Below are 17,086 nucleotides of genomic sequence, written 5' to 3'. Positions count from 1 at the left end.
ACTTTGGGAGAAAGGCTTAGCAGACAGCTACAACACTGGAGGTTGCGAAGACCCAGGAGAGTTCCCACAAACTTGCAGATACGAAATTTCCATACAGCAACAGTCATAACGTTGCCAACTGTACATTTTCTGACTAACGGGCATAGGTATACTACTGAACTGCTAAGGAGAAAATGATATAGACTGCACCTTATACAGGGTGTACCAGAAAACGTGTCATTGGATTATAATAAAAAAAACTGTGCCACTTAGAATCATGCAGTCAAAGGGATTTGTACTTATTAGGTTTTTGCCACCCCATGATGTGAATGTCATGTATCGTAAGTTTAATTATGTAAATATTTGCGAACTGAACTCGGAAAGTTGCCAAGTAAAGGTCACCTTTTGCCCCAGCAGTATGAAGAGCAAGCCGAATTCACCAAATTCATTATAATTGACAGTGATATTCATGAGGTATCCCATCGGAATAAATAGCCGAACATCATGCTTTTCGGAGCACCGGACCACAATGCGCAATGACTTTTTGAGCGCAATTGCTCTCAGTCCCACGAAAGGAGGTTCCTAAGCCAGCCCACACAGTCATAGTAGAAAAAGTAACAGTTCCTAAAATTGGGAGAGGGAAAGCATTATCCCAGCCAAAGTCGGACGCCATAAGCCGTGCCTGTGTTATCTCTTTCTGCGATGCCGGGGTGGGCTGGGTTTCCAACCTCCTTTCGTCGGACTGACAAAGATTGCGCTGAAAAATTCATCGTGCGCTATCCTGTGGGAGCTCCGTAGAGCACGATGTTCGGCTATTTTTTCCGATGGGATTGCTCCTGAATATCCCTGTCAATTATCGTTAATTTGAGTAAATTAGACACGCTCTGCACATTGTTGGGGTAAAAAAGCGACCTTTACTTGGCAAATTTCCAACTTGGGTTCGCAAAAATTTACATAACTAAACTTACGTTACACGACAGTCACATCAGGTGGTGGCAAAAACCCAGTAAGAACAAATGCCATTGACCGCATGACCGTAGGTGGTGTAGTTTTTATAATAATCCAATGACACGTCATCTGGAACACCTTGTATGTAAACATTTGAAATCTTGTTAACTGTGATTGTTTCATTGCAATGTAACCAGCATAAGAAATATCATTCAGGAAAAGTCAAACAAGTATTAATCCCAAATTCTGTACAGATCAAGAAGCTACACATCCGTCAGTACATACGGGTACATGGTCAGTACCAGGGTTGCGGAATGGGATCACCCATTCCATTCCTTTCAATTCCTCGGAATGAAAAGGTATGGCCAATTCTCACTCCTGGAACTCCATTGCATTCCTTTAATTCCATCAATAAAAGAAAAGGGACCGGTAACCGTGCTGGGTAGCCCAGCAGTGCTATAGAGGAGTCTGACATCATGGAAAAAGCAAAAAGACAAGGTTATTTCGCCCTTGACCGTGTGGCACCCAGACCAGTCCATTCCATTCCGCATGCGAAAAAAATGCCTAATTCCATTTCATTCCTACGACAGTTTCCGCCATCCCATTCCAATTCCATTCCGGGCTGTGATAAATCTGGAATGATTCCCTAATCATTCCAACCCCGGAGTGGCAACTACACAACCCTGGTCAGTACTTATTGGTGTTCGTTACACATGGGTAATTACATTTTAAATCGACCAAGGTCCGCCGATGACACTGTTTGATTTCAGCGAAAAAAATATATGTTGGAAACGGCCTCAAGTGAAGATGAAAGCAGGTTTCCGGAGCTTCCTACGACCAACCAGTCCACAGATGGAGAGGGGGTAAAGTGGCGCCGTCTTCACGACGAGATTTTTTCTCGCAACTTTGCAGCCTTATTGATGCTATTTCATTCATGTCACAGCCCTCATCGCTAGCACACGTAAAGTATGGGCACTTTAGTATACCTGTATGGAGCAAAAACGGTGTCACTTTAAAGAGCTGCTGAAGAAAAAATGCCAAAGTCAGCAGATATGACAAAAATTGCTTTTAAGCGCTCATAGCTCCTCGACGGCAGGTCAGATATCCGCAATACCAGCCAGATCCGACTACCAGGTCAGATATCCGTAAATGAAGTATGCTTTTAATGTGCAATCTTTCCTCTATCGTTCAATATATAGGAAACCATCCTAACCCATTTCGTTGTCGAAAGAGATGTCAGTAAAGTAAGGCGAGAGCAGAAACTTGCCCATGTTTGGTATGGCATACCCCAGCCGCTGCAATACTTATCCAAATAATTTTGCTGATACTGAAAGGCCAACGTATCCCCTAAATCGAGCTGCAAAAATATGTTGCACTATTTTAGGTAGGGTGAACGCAGCAAATTTTTTTCTGTGCCCATATCTCGCCGTTGCGGCCTTGCACTCCGACTCCACTGTCGAGTGGCATGGCAACGCGCATTTCCCATTTCACAGGGCCTTCGGTCTCCCTGATGTTGCACTGATTCCCGCAGCTGGCACTTGTTTGTGGACATGTCCACGTCGGCATTCGTATTTACGTGCAAACCTTTCATATGCCATTGCGACACGAACGGATGATGCCTATTATGCCACAGCGACTGAGAGTGGAGTACTGACTGACAATACGTAGCTGAGTATAGCAACAACTTTTGAAACAGTTTTGTGGATACTGCACAGGGTGTGCACTAACAAAAAATTTTTAAAAAATACAGATCTGTACTGGGAAGTGCGACCAAGTGGCTCATTGCTGGAGGTGCCGTCTTTATAACAGCCACAAGAAAAAGTAGCAAAAAACTGCCATTAGCTTAACTTACATTACATTACCTTACGTTAAGCATTAACTTACATTACATAGGTAGCGTATCCATCCCCTGAAGCTCGACATTATTTGGTCAATTACATAGGATTTGGTCAATAAGAGGAAGGTTGCACCATGCCGGACTAGGCGAACCCTTGTCAGTAGGTTGCGCCCCTCATTATTTTTTTTCTTAATATATGTCACTTTAATTTCCATTGCAGAAAAGCATGGTACCTATGCATGTATGCTGACAGTTTTTGTTACTTCTTTTTCTGGCTGTAATAAAGACGGCACCTCCAGCAATCAGCCAAAGGTAGTGCTTCCCAGTACAAAATGTAATTTAAAAAATTAACACCTTGTGCGGTATTGACAAAAGTTGCTGCTGTACTCAGCTACTCCAGTCAGTGCTCCACTCTCAGTCGCTGCGGTATAATAGACGGATGCCATTCATGTTGGTCTCGCAACGGCATTATAATAAAAGGGTTGCTCGTAATTAGGAATGCCGACGTAGGCATGTCCACAAACAAGTGCTAGCAGCGGGAATCAATGCAACATCGGGAAGACCGAAAGCAAGTGCAATTTGAAACGCGCAACGGCGTGCCACTCGAAAATGGAGTCGGAGTGCAAGGCCGCAACGGCGAAACCCGGGCACAGAGAAAAATTCACTGCGTTCCCCCCTACTAAAATAGTGCAACATATTTTTGCAGCTCAATTTAGGGGATACGTTGGCCTACAAGTAACCGCAAAATTATTGGAATAAGTATATTGCAGCGGCTGTGGTATGCCACATCAAACATCGGCAATTTTCTGCTCTCAACTAACTTTACTGACATCTCTTTCGACAACGAAACAGGTTAGAATGGCTTTCTATATATTGAAAGATAGAGGAAAGATTACGCACTAAAACCATACTTCATTTACGGATATCTGACCTGCGAGCTATGAGCGCTAAAAAATGTAAAATTTTTGTCATATCTGCTGATTTTGGCATTTTTCCTTCAGCGCCCCCTTAAAGTGACACCATTTTCACTCCGTACAGGTATAGTAGAGTGCACAAACTTTACGTGCGCTAGCTATGATGGCTGTGACGCGAATGGAATGGCATCAGTAAGGCTGCAAATTCGTGAGAAAAAATTACGTTGCAAAGACGGCGCCACCTTAACCCCTCCCCATCTCTGGACTGGTGGATCGTAGGAAGCTCCAGGAACCTGCTTTCGTCTTCTAAGGTCGTTTCTGACATATATTTTTTTCACTGAAATAAAAATATCATCGACGGACCTTGGTCGATTTAAAATGGAATTACTCACGTGCAATTCGTCTTGTATTTAAATGTATCAAATTAAAAAAATTAAATTCAGTTAGGAGTTCTCCAAATCCTTCTGTCATGGAATCGTCATGAAGTTTTTGGATGAAAGCTGACATCACAGCATCATGATGGCAATCATTTAATGACAGAATACAATACATATGATATGGTTCCAAGGTCTCCGTCGTCACATTGCCATTATCTGGAGGTATGGCCACATAGGCATGATGGGTGGTGACATTGATGACATGGAAGGGGACGAAGTGGTGGATGGATGTGGACGATGAGCAATGCTCTGTTCCCTTTAAAAGGTCGGTGTTCCTGCTAAGGCCTGCACTGAGTGGGCATGATACACTGCTGTCAGTTCTCATTTGGACTGGGGTCATCTGGTCTGCACTCTCAGGTCAATTCTCGGCCTGCCTGCATTAGGGCTGGGACCTTGATGGCCGCAGCAGCAGCGATTCCAGTGGTGCAAGCCAACACTTCTACCAAGTGTAGCGCGGCAGCACAGCATCATGATGCAATGGTTTAATGACAAATTACATGCACGTGATATGCCTCCGCGGTCGTCGCCTTCGTCACTACAATATAATGGTCTTCTCCTAAAGAGTGAAATAGTGCTCATTGAAGTAGACCTGAGGTGTCAGTTTACACATTCGTCATGTACAAAAAGTTCTCTGAATCCTTTTGGTCATTATTATTATTTGGCTATGATTATGTTATTGTGGTTACTAGTCTAGCTATTTCATTAAATCATGAAACACAGCAACTCTAGCATCGCAGGCACTATGGGGAATAATTGATATATGTTGCTGAACCGTATTAGATGACAATACCAGAGTTCGAGGTAACTTGTTACTGTAACTAAGTGCCTTGTTTTGGTAACTTGTAACTTAACTCGGCACTTTTGCGCCGTGGTAACTTTCAGAGGAACTCGTTCCTTTTTCAGGTAACTTTGCCAAAGTAAATTAAGTTAAGTTTAAAGTTACCTTTAACACACTTTCCACTCACGTCCACATATTTTCTTGCTTTCTCTCCGGTCCCTTCATGGCATTTTTTGCCATAAAATGTGATATTCAATCACTGATAGTATTTTATTCAGGAAGTAAGAACCGCTGCCATTGAAATGAAGCTGAACCATTGTGCGCCCACAGGGACTAAGATGAAAAGCGTTCGAATAGACTTCTACCAGAGGAACGTGATCATGACATTGGTAGACAGACTGAGACCGAAACAAATTGGAAGGAGAGGGCTGGGTTCCACGAACGGGCCCTTGTTCGCTCCCTTCCATTGAAAGAAAAGGAGGACCGAGGGTCGCGTCCCTTTAGGGGACCATGTCATCATCCCCTCAAGACCGTGGCTTTCGGGCGCGACCTTGTTCACGTCTAGCTTCGAGCGTAGTTCAATTCTACCAAATTTGTGGCGCTGTCAAACACTATGACGTCATTTGTGTACAAACAGGGAGAGATCTATTGTTGGACATAAACGAAAACGATCTAAGCATGTTGCATTCCTCCGCAGGCAACTCAAGGTCTAACTCAACTGCTCACGCGCGTTGCACCTGCGTAATGCTATTTTGTGTCCGAAGTAACTTGGAAGTAACTCGTTCTTTTTTTTAAGTAACTCAGTAACTATTGCACCTGCGTAATGCTACAGTCTAAACTTGTTACTATGACCAAGTCCGTTCCTGCCGATTTTGGTCATAAAGCGAAATTGTCATATTAACGAGAAACACACAGAAAAAACGCCCCCCCCCACACACACACACCTGTGTGGATCTACTGCTACATGCTGTACTAAAATGAAGACGATTCAGTTGCTGATTTACAATTTATTTGCGAAAGAAATCCGTCAGAACTGTCTGTTTCGTAGCACTTTCAATTTGCAAGCTCTCCACTGTCTCTATTGCGTTACAAATAGCATGCACATTTTGAATGTCCTTGTTTCCAGCCATGCTCATCGCGTTGCCCGTATGCACGATAACCGCAATGGTCATGGGAGGAAACGTCCTGGCCTTTTAAGCGCTGCTTTCGGTGCAAGACTATGACTCACTAACGAATTCTGAAGACGGGGGTGTGCTTTGTACGACATTGTCCACACATGCATCACACGGGGCCAGATATTCTTGGTGGATCACAAAAGCCGCAGGGTCAACAGTCGGTGGTCACAATTGGGACAGAACACCGGGGTTTTCCGCCGTTCGTTCTCGAAACTTTGTTCATGGTCGACGAGGTCAACAGTCGGCAGTCACAATGACGAGGGCAGAATACACGTGTTCTCCTTGGTCCGCCCTCAAAATTTCGGTCACAGCCGGATTAACGAGTTGTCATAATAATGAGGGTGAGTTACATGGTGTTTCTATGGGGAAAAAACATTTCCCTAGAAATCCGGTCACAATGTGAGGATGTCGTATTAACGAGTGTAATAATAACGAGTTTAGACTGTATTATGTGTCCAAAGTAACTTGGAAGTAACTCATTCTTTTTTTTAAGTAACTCAGTAACTGCGAGTTACATTTCAGGCTGAAGAACTTCGTTATTAATTTAGTTTCATTTTTCACACGGTAACTTAACTTGTAACGAGTTCTTTTTGACGGGTAACTTCTCAATCTATGGACAATAGTCGTTGTATCATGTCATAGCCACTAAATTTCGGAACAAGAATTCAAGGGCCTTTCAAGGACCTTTGAAGGCTCTGCCGTCATTTTGGCCAAGGATGTAAAACAAGGTCTACTGCAGAGACCTCAACACTTCACAAACATATTTCTAAGCTACATGTATGACACGACAGAATATATGGGGACTGCACAATAGTAATTCGTTCACAAACGTGACTGAAGGCTCTTGAATGTTAAAGATCATAATCGAAAGGAAGGATGATGAGTACAACGAAGGGCGGTCATTGCTTGCACTTCTGGCTTCCACTACTGATTGCTATTGCAATGAATGCTAGCCCTTATGGTTTGTAAACTATAGTTCTGGCTCCAGATAAGCACTATTTGCCCTGCAGCTCTGAGAGGATGTGAAAAAGATGCAAAAGCAGGGGTTTTGCAGACTTTGAAAAATGCATTTTCGAATTCCAGGGCATTTAAGGGTTTCAAGGACCAGTGGGAATCATGTGTAAATGCCAATTATTTTAGTTCTACCTGCACTGAAAAAAAAAGAGGTCCGGGTTACAAATGTACAGTTCCTCCCACCGTCGCCCAATCTTATGGCGAATTCTGCTGGTCACGGTAGTGCAGAAAACATTATGTTGGCTCAAGCATGCATGTCACGCGGCCATCGCAATTTAACATGTGTGGCGTTCATCGGCCAATCCTTCACTCTTCGTTCGTTGCTATGCTCTACACACACCTGCACACTACACAGCCCTGCACAAAAACAACCCGAGGAATTTGTCATTAGACTTTTAAAACGTGGAGGAAAAGCAACCACCCCATTCTTTCAAGATATCTGCTAAAAATGAATGCATTTTTACACTTTGGTTACCAATTAAGATGATGACCATTTGGTTACCATTCAGATGACCTTGCAGATATCGAGTTCTGACTTATGGGTCAGTCTCAGCATGAACAGGTTTCACATACGTATCTCTCACCTGGCGCGTAAAGGAAAAGGAAAGAAAATTACCAAATCGTTAGAGCTTTCCAGGAAGACTATATGCCCAACCAACGTTAAAGAGAACACTTAGGGACAGGGATGACAGCTGCCAGTTCTGTGTCATCCAGCCTGCTGTACGACTTCTCGTACTTCTGTTCCAACCAAGCTCCCACAGGGTGTCTGCCAAATTGTAGTCTTCAAATGCCCTGACTTTTCCAGGTTTCCACTGATTATTTCAAGCAAATTCCCAGACCACCCCCCACATGATATATGCATACCTGCCAACTCGGGACATACCTCCAAATTAGGGGGATTTCAAAAGCGGGGGGGGGGGGGGGGGGGGGGGGTAGGACAAAGCCCATGTTGGGAGGCTTTTATTTGCATATGTAAGAGGAGCACACTTCACCCCAGCAGGCTCATCGGGCACAAGTTTTGCAGCAATGGACTTTGCCTTCTCCAAGAAACTATCTGGATGTCAAGCTGCGCTACGACACTTTCTGAACAGAACGTGAAGACACAACACAACTATGTCTCTGCTCTCTTTGTGAATCTGAACTGCCCTCACCTTCAACACTACTCGTTCAGCACTACCTGAGTAAAGTGTCTGAAATTCAAAAGCCCATCTGGACTTCCCAGGACAGCTTAAACATAATAGTTGTTGAACAAGTTAGTTAACGAGTCATTAAAAAGGTAGCTTGCATAATACCATCAGTGACAGTTGTACATCGCTGTGATCAGTTCAGTCATGAGCTTTTGTGCGCGGTTTCCCATTTCACCGACAACTGCGGTCGACTTAGTTCAAAGCACAATCCTCCTCCGCATTTCCAACTCCCGGTCCACCCTTCACGCCGAATGCTGGTGTGCCGAACACATAGTGCCCTTCCTGGACGCGGTCATGCGTCCCAGTTCATCCGTGTATTGCTTCAGAAACACGTGTAGATACTTGTTGCACTTACACTGAGTCGTGATGTGCAATACGCAGAACCGCGGCAGAAACAGTGCAAAGGCACCTTTGTCGCCCGAAAACATGGAGGAAATACCCGGAAACTAGAAGTGCTAGAACTAGATCCATGACCAAAACCCCTCAACTCCGTAACATAGAGGATCCGGGAAGCGGCAGCGATGCCGATGGCAATTGGGCTGGTATTGGATTGACGCTTTCTTCTGTGTGTCCAGAGAAAATGCGGGTATTTGAGATATAGAGGGGTAACTGCATTTTCTTCTTGCTGCCGTATTGCACTGCCGTACTGCATTGCTTCTCTGCCGTACAATCGTACAAACAGGTCCGAACCCGGGAGTCTCCCAGATGAATCGGGAGAGTTGGCAGGTATGTATATGCAGAACCCAAACTGACCGAACTTCACTACGCTTCACCTAACCCAAAAAAACACTGCCCTTCGGCAGGCACGTAAGAGCACCTCCAATTGATACCGTTAAGACCTAGTGCCTTCCATGTGCATTCTTAGCAAAGGGCAAGGACGTCGCCGCTTTTACTGCACATTTTCTTGAAAGGGAGGTTATGATAGTTTTTAAAACCCCTTACCCACCCATCAGAGTACTTGACACACCTGATATCCAGACAATCGGTTTTACATTTCAAAACATCGCCAGCGATGGGCAGTTTCTTGCTAATGGCCTAATTTAGCCATATTAGTATAAGGGCTCCTTCAAGCTATGGAGGTCTTCCCTTGCGGTCATCCTTCTGGCCTTTGAAGTGTGATTTTTAAAGGCTTTGAGTATCTTGTCTTTTCTTCCGAGAGTGCTCGAGAGAGTCTGCTTCGAGATCCCCATCTCTTCAGCAACGTGGACCTGGTTACATCCGCTTCCCACCATGCGGAGAGCTTGTACTTTTTGCTCCAGAGCCATCGTCGAATAGTTCTCTCTTAAACATCTTCCTGGTGCACTTTCGGATGTTGTGCGTGTCGAGGACATTGATGCTACAGAAGAGTCAAGTGGCGAAGTCTGTGCAATATTGTCTGCTGAGCAGTCAGCAGTACATCTTCCACCAAAATCCTCTGCCGCAGGAGTGTCATCCTCACTGGACGCCAAGCACGACATTCCACTCTTTCTTTTTGAGATGTTCTTGTGAAAAGACAACGCCTTCAACGTCTCAGAGACGAAACAGCCAGAGGTGTGTCCAGCCGTAGTCACCGCACTTCAGCTCATGTTTTGTGTCGGCATGTGACAGTTGCAGCGCAGTCCGAATTATCCGGCGCTTTCCTGTAAATGTGCTGCTTCACGAGAGTAAGTAGTAAAAATTTAGCAGGCTGCAGGAGAAATGAGTACTAAAAATTGGACATGTCTCTCGCCAGGCAGTCCCAATTATCGGACTCGAACACACATTGGTTCTATGGTACGATTCACAGTGCTACCACTTTGGTCTTAATAATTGGAAAGTCGGTGGAAAATCGGAAGATCGGTCGGCGACTGTAGTGTAATAACGAAGGACAATGCACCTTACATAATTATATTGTGGTATGTAGATTGCAAGTTTCAAATTGAGTGGCGGACCTAAACTACCGTATATTGCCGCATATAAGTCGACCTTTTTTTCTTCCAAAAACAGGGTCGGTAAAATCGGGGGTTGACCAATACGCGGAGTCGACTTATACGGAAAGCCACCTAGCAACACTGTGCTCTGAAACCCACGTGGTCATGACGTGCGTCTTATAATACCGTGCATCACTGGCGCTGAACGCAGTTGCTTTCTGTCCTTCTGTATTTTTATCATCGTGTTATCATCATGGCGCCAAAAAAGCAATACACCAGCACTTTCAAGTGGCAAGCAATTGTGTATGCCGAAGCAACGAACAACGTAGCAGCAGAGAGGAAGTTCGGCGTGTGCGAAAAGTGTGTCCGGGGAAGGCGCGGAGCAGCGCTAGAAGCTTTTCGCTTGTTCGAGCACCCGCCATGCATTCCGTGGCCCCAAGCAAGGGGCAAGGTTGAGAAAGAAGTTGCGGAGTGAGTAGATCAACAGCGATGCAAAAGGTTGGCAGTTTTGTACGAAGATATTGCTACAAAAGCCAAAGCTGTGGCGTGCAGCCTCGGAATTCCACGCGACTCCTTCAAGGCTTCCAAGAAATGGGTGACGAACTTTATGAGACGCAACGGATTATCCCTATGTCAAAGGACGACAATCTGCCAGAAACTGCCCGAGGCATAAGAGGAAAAACTTCAAGCTTTCCACCGGTTAATCCAGCTGCGCAAGGGAAATGACTTTTTGTTGGGACAAATCGCCAATGCCGACCAAACCTCTGTGTGGTTCGACATGCCGTCCAGACAAACCGTAGCGACGAAGGGTGACCAGCAGGTTAGCATTATCAGCACTGGAAATGAGAAAACACGGCAAATGAAAAAGGCTTTTTCAACGAAGAAACAGTGTTGGAGTGGTTCCGCATGGTGTGGTGCAGGCGCCCCGGCGCGCTGTTTCAGCCCAACAACATGTTGGTTTTGGATTCTTTTCGCGGCCATATAACCGAAAAGGTCAACAACACTATATCGGACACTGGGTGCGACTTGGTAATTATCCCAGGCGAACTCACGTCCCTCGTCCAACCAATGGACGTTGTCCTAAATAAACTGTTTAAGGATCGCGTGGCCGAGTCGTATAATGATTGGATTAGTCGCGACGTTCTGCCCATGACGCCAGTCGGCCGTGTGAGGCGAGCGCCGCTGAGCGCTATTGCCCAGTGGATCAGCGATGCATGGGAGCAGCTTCCACAAGAAATGGTCCACAAAGCATTTCTTAAATTTGGAATCTCAAACACTCTCGACGGCACCGAAGATGACGAGTTGTGGATCGAAAAAGAGGAAGACGAAAACAACGATCTTTTGTCGAACGACAACGACGATCTTTCAGAATAAAGCTTTTTCCCTACATGTACAGTTGTAATCGGGGGGGGTCATCTTATACGTGGAGTCGACTTATACGCGGCAATATACGGTAGACATGCACCACACAAATTAGGCTGACGTGAAATAAGATCGTGTGAAACTAAGGCCATGCTGTACTTACCATCATGAACTTGTCGAGCCTATACCGATCAATAGCGAACCATTCGTGGGCCATGGTCTTAAAGAAAGCATCAATGAACATGAGTGTCTGTTCTTGACGTCTGAAGCTGTGGATCAGGGCTGATATGCTATCTGCCATTTCTTGCTGCAATGCAATCAAACAAAAGGAGTATAAAATGTCAGAACAGTATGAGTACAGTTACAGAGAAAATTCACTGGAATACTGCATTGCCGAATTGCCCTGTCTCCCATCATTCTTGTCACTACATTAGCAGGTACAATTGGCTCTCGATAGTAATGCAGCAACTTTTACAAAGGCTGACAGCAACGTGTGGGTACACGATTGCTGGATGACCCAGGCTTACAAGGAACTGGAATCACGGGACACCAGCATCTGCTCGGGATTCGTGAAGGCTGGACTACTGTTTCCACTTGCAGCGTAGAAGAAGTGAACACTTTGTGAGGCAATGCAGTGTAATAGCGTAAGAAGCCGCATACATAATTTGCATCTGTGCCCTGGGTCAAATTTCTTCAATACTTTGTTCGCATATTTTTCTGTCATTGGGTTGAATATTCCATGGAACTTTGAATTGGCGAAAAAAGAGCACTCGTGAATTTCGCAAAACTTGGTTCCTCACGAAAAGTTGAACTTATACAGTACTTTGGAGTACATTTTAACAACAGTTTCCAGTACTTCAAGATGAAACGAAGCCTCACTGCAAATAGGTGGGTTATACCAGCACCGTGTCACTGCAAATGTGCTTGCAATGTAGTGGGAGACGTTGCTAAACATGCTTCAACAACAGAAAGCCAGGTACTTTACTGCAACACTGTCAAAAAATGTCACACTTCTGCATCTTTACAAGGATTACCTACGCAGCTACAAGGTAACGAAATTGAAAGAGTGGGAAGCCAAGCCCCACGTCACACTCAAAAGATTGCAAAAGGCTACCTAAATCAGTGTGCAAGCATTTTCCTCTTCCTGTACTGTTGGCTTATCCCATTTCAAATCCCCAGGTGTGCAAGACTATTTCTTTTGAGTAATGTAGTGTATTTAAGTCGTAATGTGCCATTAAAGGGGCAATAAATAGGTATAGAAAGTGCAGTTTTTTTCTAAAGCAGTGTGATTCGTTGTCTACGGTGAAAGTTTTCCAAACGTTGTTGTTTCAAAAAAGTAAATAATAGCTCTAAACTGACCAAAAGTTCACTGTACTCTTTCGCGCTCATGCCCCGCCCTAACAAAAATAGCCACACATCATTTCGATGCAGTGCACCACCAACCGTTCAAAATGCGGGACGCTTATCAATTGATTTTGTTGTCTTATCGATAAGTGAGGTCAATACTAAACACCCATCCGCATGTCAATCCCAAGGTAGCCAGATCAAAGGGTAACAAAAAACCTACAAAGTTCCATTTCGTGTGTGCACTATGTTTTCGGTAGTGTATTTCTCCGTGAGATCACCACGATGCTCCCGAAGCTGGTTCTTTCACGAGCTGCAGCTTGCCTCATTGGGGCCCAGCATTGGCTAGGACAGCAAAATCTCCCCCACCTCCGAGTCTGGGATGCAGTGTTGCTATACGTGGGAACGATGTGTCATGATCCGGTTCCAGGGATGAAGGAGAGACTCATGCAGATTATGCTATTTGAATGACTTCGTTTTGTGGTAAAGACGCCCGGTCGAAGTAAATTAATTCCATATTTGGATATTGTGAGCTATATTCTTTCATGGAGCATAATAATTGGAGAATGTCCGTCAAGCTGTTTAGTGCCCCTTTAAAATTTGTTGCCGTGTCTGAGAAATTGTTGTCTATTAAATATTCCCCTGTGTCGAGTCACCTCCCTGTCATATGAACATGTGCAGCATATGGTCCACCTTCAAATACAATATTGCCACAACACGTTTAAGCTCAGCTGAGGCGATCCGGGCCGCGGAACTACTGACAGGTGGTTTGAGGCAACAGTGTCCCCAACAGTACCTGTTATTTGACAAGGAAATAAAAATCAGATCTAGGCAGATGTATCTATAAAATATGATTCCCTCTTTTTTTTACACCGCTTTCCACATGTGCAATGCACAGTGGCTGCGCTGTGCAAGGCTTTGCCGCTAGGTTGTTTTGTGGGTGCTACACTGAGTCATTTTAAAAAAATGCCATGATGCCTCTGATCAAAAAGAAATCTATTTTTTTCTTCTGTGTGTATCGGGAGGATGAGCGTGCAACGTGTTAAAAATTGTGCACAATTTTTTAATTGGTGTTTTGAGCCAGAAGCCCCAGAACAGGACAAATTTTATGGTACCACTCCTCAAGTTGGGTCAAGTATTTACACATCACTTGGAGCATAAATTAAAAGGGACATCAAAAGGAAGAGTTTTGAAAGAGGAACTCCATACTATGCATTTCATATTTTTGTAATGAATGGTCCGTGTTGGAGAAGGTCTAAAAAAATATTAATTTTTGCATTCGTTCGTGTCTCTGACACAACTCACAAAAATAACTATTTGACAGACCACTATTTCTTCACATAGTTAAAATAAAATTGAGTATGTCAAGGTGCTTCGTTTGGTCGAAATTCAATGAAATTCCCCATTTGCGGGGAGGGAGAATATACGTCAACCAAAGCTCGGATTGCTATTCTTAAAAAATGGTTGCGGATCACTAAAATGGCTAGACTAATCATGCAAGCTAATGTAGGACAAAGAACGGGATCCGTGCCAGCTTTCCCTCGCACCCTGCTTCTTCCCGTAGAGGCGAATAAGCAGAACGTGATACTAGCAGAGCTGAGCAAGCAGCGCAAGACTTACTTGAACAAGAGGCTTGTCTGTCATCCACATGCAGTAGAAAAGACCCTTCCATAGCTTCATCATAGACTCTTCAGTGAATCCTGAAATATGGGGAAAATGTTTTGTTGAGTACAGCTTTCCATAATTATTGCGACTGAGTATGTGCCTTAAGAGAAAAAACCCCTGCTTTGTTTTGAAGGCACGCATTTTTATAGTCCCTCTGAGTGCAGTTGCTGCGTTACAAGCAACATCATAGTTTCACTGAGCACAAAATTAAGTAACTGATCTGAGGCAGGAACACAAACTGGAATGAGGCCTCTTGGCAAGTCGTCGCTATGTCGAGCCAGTGTAGCGTAATGGTGGACGCACTTGATCGACAGTAAATAACTGAGAGGTAAGGCTCACACCGCTGCCCAGCTTTTCCAATGATCGCCATGTTTCAATCTATCAGTTTCAATGAATGCACACTGTACAACCGGCCTAAACAAGCCACCCACCACGAAAAATAAAATATTATGAAAACACTAGCAATGCTAGGAGGCTATTGCATGGTTACCTAACCACCATCCTATTAAGTACACTATTTACTATCAAGTAAATAACTAAACAGAATAATAGGGCACAGCCTCACCTGTCTTCACGTGCGCAGACTTCGTGGAGATCCATTTCATCAGTTTGGAAACTGTTCTACGACGCACATTTGGCTCATTAGAAGCCAGGTGATAGGCAAAATTAACTTCTTCCACCACTGGCATTATGAGGGTGCTGTTTGCGATTCTATTAAAAACATAAAACTACATGCACAACTACACACACAAACACGCATGCAAACACGCTACACAAGAGGCGGCCGAGGCGGCCATGAATAGCTTGTATTGATACCGCTTATACTGCCTTGTGGAGGGTTGTGATCAATGCAACTATATTAGAAATTAACCGTAGACTTTATTTCACCCCTGAGGTAGTAATTTTTTATTCATTTGTTTTGCATAAACAGATTATATAGTTTGATGAAGCTCGAAAAACAGGTGCCAGCACTGATCTCTATGCATAAAGGCTGGATTGCGCATAGGAGAGGGGCTCGTGGGAGAGAGGTGCGGCAACCGGCCGCCATGTTGGAGGGCCCAGCGACGCCGGCTGCTCCCATAGGAAACAAGGGGAAGCGATTTGATTTGGAGTATTTATTGCGCATTAAACGCTCCTCATTGCTGATTAGCACGCATCTCTTTTAGGAATCAGTGTGCTGATGCATTCCAAACGTGCTTCAGCTGTGTTCCTGTAGTTTTTAATGGTAATTGCCTTCTTTTTCTTCTCCGCTGCCTGTATTCTGAATAGGGGTTCGTGCACTGAATAGGGGAACTGTCGTGCACAGGGCGCATACGCATGAAGGTGAATGTCAACCTATAAAATTAATTCTTTTTACTCAGAAAGGTTTCACACTGTTTGTTATTGTAAGGTACTTCCGCTTTTATATTTTTCGTTTTTTTTTTTTTTTTCGTTTGTTGTTCGGTTTTCGTGTGGTGTTCCGCGGTTCTCATTTGGTTCTCGTTTGGTTCGGTTTGGTATTGTACGGTTCTGTTTGACTTTTTCCATTATGGTATTATATGTTCTACGAGTGTCTCTGTGTGTGTGCTGCGATCAGAGAGTCGAACCGAAACGTTTAACGGTCCGGTTCGGGTTTAGGTTCGGCGACAAGGGTTCGGTTCCGGTTCAGCTCCAGAAAGCAACTATAATGGTTCAAACCGGTTCTTTCCAAACGGTTCAGTTCCCGAACCGGTTCAGGGGCGACAGGTGCGAATGAAGCACAACAGGCAGTTAAAACAAGCTTCCATGTGTGTGTTATGGTGCTTGAAGTGGGCAGGAAAGCGTCAGTAGTCGTTCAGGGTTTTGAAGGAGTTTGTGCGATATGGGGGGGGGGGGGAGACAAGATTAGTAGCGGTTACAACAGGAGCATAGCCATGAATTACTCGTTTGGGTTGACTTTCCCCGCACGTAGCTCAGGTCGCGGAGGTTAACTCACCCACCGGATTTTTCGCAGAATCTCACCAGGAATAACAGTCAACCAAGCCTCCTACCTTGGCCTAAGTCATTTAAGTAATTGAAATTATTCGTTACCAGTCAGAACCGCGATTGCACGTTAATCAGATAACGACGCTTCATGGTATGTAATTGGATTGGAATAGTACGTGTGCTCGTGACATTACGTGTACTAAAGGGCACGTTATTGTGTCAGCATTGACCGCCGACGTGCTCGGCGTTAGAGTGAAGTATCTGTGGAACAAAGACAAAGCAAGTGCAAACAGACAGTTCGACTCATTTTAGACCCACTGGCGATTTTTAGATACTGTGTCAGTATGGTCGTTTTTGCTTCTTTTATTTTAAATCTATAAAGAAAGCCAACTTGGCATATCCTTTTCATTCTGACCAGCATGAGTGTAGCGGGTGCTTTACTTTCTAGTACCCTAGGCACGCCCGGGCAAATTTAATAAACGAAATGACAGTAACTTCACCTCGTGACCAACCATAATCCCGAATGGCACCGTTTTTTCAACACGCCCCTGCTTTCAACAAGCCAGGAGAGAACGACGCCACACGAGATGATAGTTGGTGAGTAGGTGAACTT

General features: G+C 44.5%; 1 protein-coding gene across 2 annotated transcripts in view; it reads right to left on the bottom strand.

The window, feature by feature from the left end:
• LOC135385281 (ribosomal RNA processing protein 1 homolog B-like) overlaps positions 1-15,327 on the bottom strand; it is a 47,947-nt gene extending 32,620 nt beyond the window's left edge. For both annotated transcript variants that reach the window (XM_064614498.1, XM_064614499.1), the window contains exons 1-3: positions 15,095-15,327; positions 14,485-14,564; positions 11,684-11,827 (exon numbers count right to left, since the gene is read on the bottom strand). In XM_064614498.1, coding sequence (XP_064470568.1) covers positions 11,684-11,827; positions 14,485-14,564; positions 15,095-15,218 — 348 coding nt within the window. In that variant the 5' untranslated portion in view covers positions 15,219-15,327. The remainder of the gene's footprint in view (positions 1-11,683; positions 11,828-14,484; positions 14,565-15,094) is intronic.
• Positions 15,328-17,086: the final 1,759 nt, after the last annotated feature.

Source organism: Ornithodoros turicata, chromosome 2 (genome assembly GCF_037126465.1).
Source record: "Ornithodoros turicata isolate Travis chromosome 2, ASM3712646v1, whole genome shotgun sequence".
Taxonomy (NCBI): domain Eukaryota; kingdom Metazoa; phylum Arthropoda; class Arachnida; order Ixodida; family Argasidae; genus Ornithodoros; species Ornithodoros turicata.
This window is presented reverse-complemented; position numbering and strand designations above follow the sequence as displayed.